Consider the following 7,776-nt stretch of genomic DNA (forward strand, 5'->3'; position numbering starts at 1 on the left):
AATATTCGAGAAATTAGTAAATTGATTAATGCAGAATGTGTACAATTTGAATTTGCATAATTCCTGAGTATTTTTCATTCATATTCTAAACATGTCTGTATTTGATCGTACTATGCAAGTATTTGTACAGTACACTCGTATATTGTCCTCGTTCTGCCGGTAAAATGTTTTTAAAGATAATTGACCCAAATCGTCTGCACACATATTTCACCCGTCAATACAATATGTATTTTACACTAACGTTCACTTCACATATATTTCACGCTTCGATGAGTTTCAGTTAACTGTATTTTTAATGCATTAATTGCAATTCCATTTTATTTGAATAGTAGACAAAACCTGTCTATAAAACGGGCAACACGACGGGAACAGTAGTAAGCCAGGCACTCACAACACGACGGGAACAGTATTACGCCATATTAGGAATACGATTCTTGATAACTGGAATTCTTACGTAAATCGAGTGGTTTTGCTGTTTTTGGAATATTGATGTTCAGTACCTGGGACCATGTTCGAATAAGATATATTCTATAAAGTGAAACCCATCAGAGAAATTTAGATATAAGCGAATGTTTTTTTTTTAAAAGGAAACTAAAATCATGAACGGATCATCAGTGGATTATTTGGAGCGATTGGAACTGGCTAAGGCGTCATTACAGGATTTATCAGACAGCGCTCGAGGGGTCGAGATTTTAGAACCTCGCAAACTTAAAACGCAACTTACTGAACATCTGAATAATATAAACGAATCATTGAAATATGTGAATGAAATTTTAGTCTCAACTGAAACAGTATTTCAGAATCTCATTGATTTACAGCAAGTTCTACTCGACCGCATTGTACAAGGTATTTTCTAATTGCTAAGGCTAAACAAAAATGATACCTTGTTTCTCCGCGGCGGCCGGGTCATTTTGTAAAACATAATAAAATTTGTAAGCTTCTCATTTCTATAGCGGCCGGGTCTGTTATGGTAAAATTGATCACGATTTAAAAAAAAGGTAATTCATAGGGTAGATAGGCGGCCGGCCGGGTCAACAGCAGATCGGAGAAACAAGGTATCAATTTTTTCTAGCCCAGCGTTCGCAGTGTTTGATCACATTAAACAAATTTTCACGTGAAATCAGATTCATACGTTTTATGTTTATAGCATTTAATTGTTGGTACATTACTTTTACATTCAATTTGATTCAAATGTTTTGAAGTAATAGAATAAATATTCAAATACATCCTAAAAAACCCTCTTACGATCTACATGTGCTACAAGCGAATGTACGAATTAAGATAAAACCCATACCCAGGCACTAGATAATTTGAGCTTTCTAAAATATTCTAAATCTTTAGAAACAACCAACTCAAATATTTCATAAATTCTGAAACAATTTTTATTCATAATTCTGAAATTGTAGAAGGTAAAATACGGGAGCCTGCATTAGAGAATATTCGAGATCAGTTGGTTCACTCCACAACTGCTCTGATGCCGTTAGTTTTTCCCTTATCTCAAAAAGCTGGTGAAATAATGACGAATCTACACGAATCGTGGCAGAGAAATATTCTGCACAGAGATCTACAGGTGCTCTCGTCTGCTGCTGCTGCTGGGGATGAAGGAACTCGATACCGGAATCATTATGAACTATTCGAGGACGAGATGAAGAAGAATTCCTCCTCCTCGTCATCAATGGTTGAATCGTACTCGAGCTCTACAGTGAGACGTCTTAGCTGGCCGGAAACCCGTCTAACATTGATCGATAAATGGACGGCAACATCCACCGCGAAACAAGTCAAAAGATCGAACAACACAAAAGACATCATGTAAGTGTTTGTTAATTGATAAGGATGTTTTTGGACCCGGGGTTGAGTTTTTGGACCCGGGGCTGAGTTTTTGGACCTGGGGGTGAGTTTTTGGACCCAGGCCTCCAGTGCTCATGTTTTTCTCATTCTTAATAATTCAAAATCCGAAGTTTTTATATTTCTAACATTGGAGCCAATCCTAAAACTAAACACCGTCTTGGACAATACGTGAAGACTGGGTCCTAGAGTTTGAGCTCCAGGATCCAAGAAAAAAAATGTTACAGCTGGTAATGTTAGTGAATAGAGTCGCCACACCGACTAGACTTACCAGACAATCTAACACGGCTAATAGTCGCTAGTGTCGGTCTAGTGGTCAGTGCGCTTGGCAGCTATGCTGGATTCCGGAGTTCGAATCCTGCCAGGGTTTTGCCTATTTGTGGGCCCGATTACCTTTTTGATGACAGAATTTCACCTCTTTAGGTTAAAAAACTTTTAAAGAAAATTAAAGACTGCTCTTGTAGATTCCTGGCTTCTGGCACGAATTTCGTTCATCATGATATTTCATATTTTAATCAGATTCAAGATGGCCGATAACGATGATGTCTGTTGCGTCATACGAACTCCGACTTCTGATTTTTATGTCGATGATTTTCATTGCGAGCAACGGGAAATCATAACGGCTAACTCACTTCCGGTGAATGCATCATTGTGCAGTAAAATAGTTCGGGTCACGAGTACTCTTACTCAACTAGATTACACCGATCAACATCAGGTATTGTTTTGATTAGTTTGAATCTAAGATTAAATCAATTTTATTGCAGCGAATTTATAAACATATATAAGTATTTAATCCATTTTGCTTTAATCCAAGGCTCGGCGCATTTACAAGATAAGAATTTTGTGGTTTTACAGTTGGCAACAAATGTGTATGAATTTGAATCTAAAACCGCTTTGAATTCGTGAAACTAGAAGAACAATGTTAGATTGACGCATAACTCTCAGAGCTACTCAAGTAACAAGTAATTCTAACACAGCTTGTGAAATGTTGAGATGATTATAGTGTGTTCTGTAGCAGTAGTTTGAAGGATACATTCTAACCTATAATTTGAGGGAAGCAGTCACTACACAGATTGTCGCGTCAAACAGTTCTGTTCTTGTCATGTATAATTTTACCGCTATCACCACTACAACTCGTAGAATATACCGCACTGCTGTGAAGAGACCGGATTATATCATAGCTTTCCATAGGTTCATTCACTTACTTTACGACTATACTAGAACATTCAAGTACGTTTTCTTACTTCCGCCGGGAAGTGTGCTTAACTTTCTGACAATAATTTTACTGATAAAGTGTCGCAGATATCAGTCAGTTCGTTACACGTTCCCCTATCTCATAACTCTCGCGTTTTCAGATCAACTTGTCGTCTTGTTTCAGTTACAGAAATTCCCTGAATATTTGAAAGACTTGGTAGTTTATGATCTAGGATTTTATAGAGAATGTCGCGCTACTTATCTGACATTCGCTAAACACAGTAAACTATGTCCATCACTTTACTATTTCTATTACTATTTCCGCTATCTGCCCAGACGATTGTTTCCTTCGTGTGCTTTTTCAAACCTATTTTATGACCAGGCAATATCTGTATCAAACTACATAGTTATAGTGATTGCTATCGAGAGATTTGTTTCTATTCGTTTTCCTTTCTTTCACATGAAACATTTCACCGTCACTCGGCGTAAAATAGCAGTAGGTTTTGTCATCTTCTGGGCGTATTTTATGAACTTGGATTCAGCAATTATGCACAATCGTATATATCTCAGTAAATTTCGCAGATATAATGAAACATTTGATCATTTTAAATGTGCTATGACATTGTATTATCCAACTATATGGTCAATACACGCCCTTAATGCTGGAAGAACATTTTTACAAGATATCTTTCCTTCTGTAATGATTGTAATATTATCAGTGTTAACTGCTGCATTACGCAATAAGAGATCTGAGATGAGAGCGAAGAGAACAGATCGTCATCAATCTTCAGCCAGTAAAACTCTTCTAGTTGTAGTTATGGTGTATATTTTACTAGTTTTCCCACATGCGTTTTGTAAATTTATCGAAGACTCAATGTCCTTCATTAAGCATTTTTTGTTTGTAAATCACGGTATACGGATAAACTCCCCTATATTGAAGTTCTACATGTTTACTTTATGGAGTAAGTTGGCCGAATTTGTATTCGACACATTACGACAATTTGTGTTCTGTGTTAATTTCTTTATATACATCGGAACATTGAAAGTTTTCAGGCATCAATTTATTAAATTATTTACTGATCGTTTATGTTGTAAAATGAATGAGTCAAATCAGAATCAAACCTGAATTTAGATTCTTACATCGGGCGCCATCTGGTGTTGTTTTAATGAACCGGGCGGCCATCTGATGTTGTATTAATGAACCGGGCGCCGTCTGGTGTTGGTTTTATGAACAGTTTCACCAATAAATAACAATCATTTTAAATCTCATTTATAATTTAATTGTGTCTCACTCATTTTAAACCTTAACACATTGAAGCTTAAATTCAACGGATTCAAATAAAAAAGCGGATCCTCAAATTAAACTCGTACCTGGGGTCAATCTGTACTCACACAGATGCGGAAACAGAAAGAAGTTAAACCAATGATGAGTAAATCATGATTGAATCATACAGTATAGAATTATATATGAATATAGATTGAATTGTGTTTATAGTTTGAGGTGTTTATACCGGTGAAACAATGTCATACACTATTAGAAGGAAGACGGATTAATCTATGGACTCAATTCACTGATGTGATCGGTCGTAGAGAAACTAACGTTTCTGAATCATCGACTTCAACAAACAACGGAAATAATCCGGTAGGTACTCGCTTGCCGGGGCTCACTTTGATCTTGGAGTATCATTGCAATGATTTCTCCAAGCTGTGATTGTCTTAAAGCCGTTTTGTAGTGTCAGCGGAATCCGATAGATGGCGAACTCGTATATGGCGGTAGAATTTAATAACAAGTTTATATATGGTGTGTATTTCAGGGTCATTTACGGATGGCTCGATATTGTTTACCGCCGTTTAAAAGACTTGTTCTATGCGCGTACAGCATTCCTGCCACACATTCAAAAATCGGTGAGAATTTACTGACAAGAGACGAAGAAGAGAGAACGAGACGTTTATCATTCGTGGCTCCCGCAGCAGCAGCAGCAGCAGCAGCAGCAGCGAGTTCGAATAGTTCACCGCGTGGTGAATCTGATTCATTTACAAACAACACTTTATCAACAACACACGACACGAGTTCAATATCTGATAAACCGATTATCACTATCTCAAAACAACCTCAACAAATCAACTCAACCTGGGATATAATCGAACAATTATTGGCGTCGTCACCAGGGGTACAACGTAAATGGAGGAGTTTGTTCCGTCGTGTTGGTTTACGTTCCAGTGAAATCGCGACTCTCTACCACGAGAACTGTCACGTTGGAATGTGCGCCGTCGTCGCTAAAGCGGTTTCACTGTGGAGACAAAACGCGTGTAATGTTGATATATCTGAAACGTGTGGACGACTTTACAGCGCGTTAATACGTGTTCAACTCAATAAAACAGCGTGTACGTTGTTAACCCACTCGCTGCTCGCTCGATTTAATATCATCGCTTCCTAATTTACATATTTAGATGCATCTTAATGTGTTTTCAGACCGTTTGATGGCGCTGTTACGACGCTTAAACGCAAACGATGAAGATGACGATCAGTATGACGTTGATAATGAAAATGACGATACCGAATTCGACGAAACGATTTCATTCGACTACAACATTCGACATAATTCAACTCTGTAAAAATTGAGACGGTATCGACAAGAAATGTAACTGTAATTTGAAACAAACTGTATTTTACATTGTGACCTTGGTGGAGGTCATTTAAGTATATTTGAAAAGAGTTTCTAAGTGTATGAAAATCTGGAAATATAGAAATAGATTTAGAGATGAATTAGAAATTATTAGAATCGTCAGTAACAATGTATAATGTAGTCTTAACGAGGGGGGTAGACTTTGACCGCATTCGACACCAGAGGGAGCGTCCTACAGCAAGCGGAAATAGATGGAACCACGCCCTCTATACAAACTGATAAACCACGTGTTTTGGCGTCCATATTTTCTTGAATTTATTTGATTTCAAAAATATATAACATTTTTTCTCTAGTTTTAACACATACATTTATATCATTCACATAACAGAAACTTAAAGGAAAATCAATAATGTAACAGGAAGATTATGTAACCATGGGTACTTTAATCGTTAATCTGTCTTAAACCAAGGAGAAAATTTAAACGGATTCAATATCGCTTACGACTCGTTGAGTCACGTGGTGGGTACACAGTAAAAAATGACGTCATACATTTTGCGTATTACGTCATTATACTACGCGACATAGTCACACATATATCATGGCAGCCATATTTGATATTAGACATTTATACAAATAATGCGTGAAATTCAAAAGAAACCAATGATAAGACAGTAAAACATTGAATATAGAAATAAATCATCAGGGACGATACTCTAAAAAATCAATAATAACTCTGTCTGTTAACTTAACTTACATTTAAAATAAACATCGAAAATAATGAACTGAATATTTGTATAGAGAAGCTATCGTCCCGGGTTCGAATGTTTATCAGATATTAATCTCTGTATAGGATATTTCAGCGAGTTAGGAAGACAACATAATCTAGAGAATGTAAATATTAATTAATCAATATCTCATTTATTAATGACGTATAATTAATAAAAGATTATTATGATTATCATTATTACTATAATTTTCATTATTGTCTGGGGTCGCGTTTCACCAAGACCAAGCGTCTGATGTGGTTACACTAGGATCGTAGAGCGACGGAGATCTCTGTGGAGACAACCGCTGCCAGTGCTGGGTGAAAGGTCGCGTCAGAGTCAAATACAAAACTAAACTAAACAAAACGTGAGTTTTTTAATATCACAGTCAATAATCTATTAGATAAATTTCGTTTTGAATGTTGTCCATGAGTGGGGTGAAAATTAATATCTAACCGCTTATATAGATTTAAATACATCGTATGTTTGGTATCGATGTTTGATCCGGTGCCAAAACAATGATGTAATATTCACATTTTGAAGCGGGTCTTAATTTCAAACAGATCCTTATTAAAAACTTATGTAAAAATGAATTCATTATTAGCGTTAACGAAACCAAATTTATTAAAACTGGACAAAATTCTTTTCTCGAAGAAAAATAAATTTCGAATTTATATTTTTACTCGTTATCTGATGTAAATGTGATTGTAAATCTTATTTCAATAAATGCAGCTTGATCCAGTCTCATTGAACTTGCGTTGTATTATTCGATGACCGATAGTTATTTTCGGGAGTTCCTTATTTTCGTCGATTTGACGCTTTGAGGTCAGGATAACCTGAGTCTCTGGAATATTTCTATGGATATTGCGTCATCATTTTTACGGGTTGAAATATCCAAGTCAACACAATGAATACACATATACATATATATATATATATATTTATACGCGGCGATGGAATGGTTCGTAATGTAATTATTTGATAAGATCATTGGAATATGGCAAGTATTTGAACTGGGATAAATCACACATTTGGTATATTATAATTTCACTACACTTTACACGTGTTTGTTGTTATTGAAGGTAGATTTCGGGGGAATTTTTAAATCAATCAAATTGCTGTGTAGTTTCCACAGTTTCAATACGATCCCTCGTTATTGCTGTGTAGTTTCCACAGTTTCAATACGATCCCTCGTTATTGCTGTGTAGTTTCCACAGTTTCAATACGATCCCTCGTTAATGGACGTCCGTTATATCGTTGTCTAGGTATGAATCGTCTGATCAGTCTACTACTACTACTTCCGGTGGCGGTATATTTTGGAAAATTGGACGCCATATAATCTTGCT

The 7,776-nt window shown here is 36.3% G+C and overlaps 1 protein-coding gene across 1 annotated transcript; it reads left to right on the forward strand.

Annotated features, from left to right (window-relative positions):
* Window positions 1-394: 394 nt before the first annotated feature.
* On the forward strand, window positions 395-7,169 carry LOC141906365 (uncharacterized). The gene is made up of 6 exons (XM_074795614.1): window positions 395-846; window positions 1,407-1,809; window positions 2,365-2,560; window positions 4,535-4,681; window positions 4,854-5,424; window positions 5,513-7,169. Exons 1-6 carry the CDS (start codon window positions 600-602, stop codon window positions 5,653-5,655), a joined length of 1,707 nt encoding a protein of 568 aa, XP_074651715.1. The 5' UTR covers window positions 395-599; the 3' UTR covers window positions 5,656-7,169.
* The last annotated feature ends 607 nt before the right edge of the window (window positions 7,170-7,776 follow it).

Source organism: Tubulanus polymorphus, chromosome 5, assembly GCF_964204645.1.
Source record: "Tubulanus polymorphus chromosome 5, tnTubPoly1.2, whole genome shotgun sequence".
Lineage (NCBI taxonomy): Eukaryota > Metazoa > Nemertea > Palaeonemertea > Tubulaniformes > Tubulanidae > Tubulanus > Tubulanus polymorphus.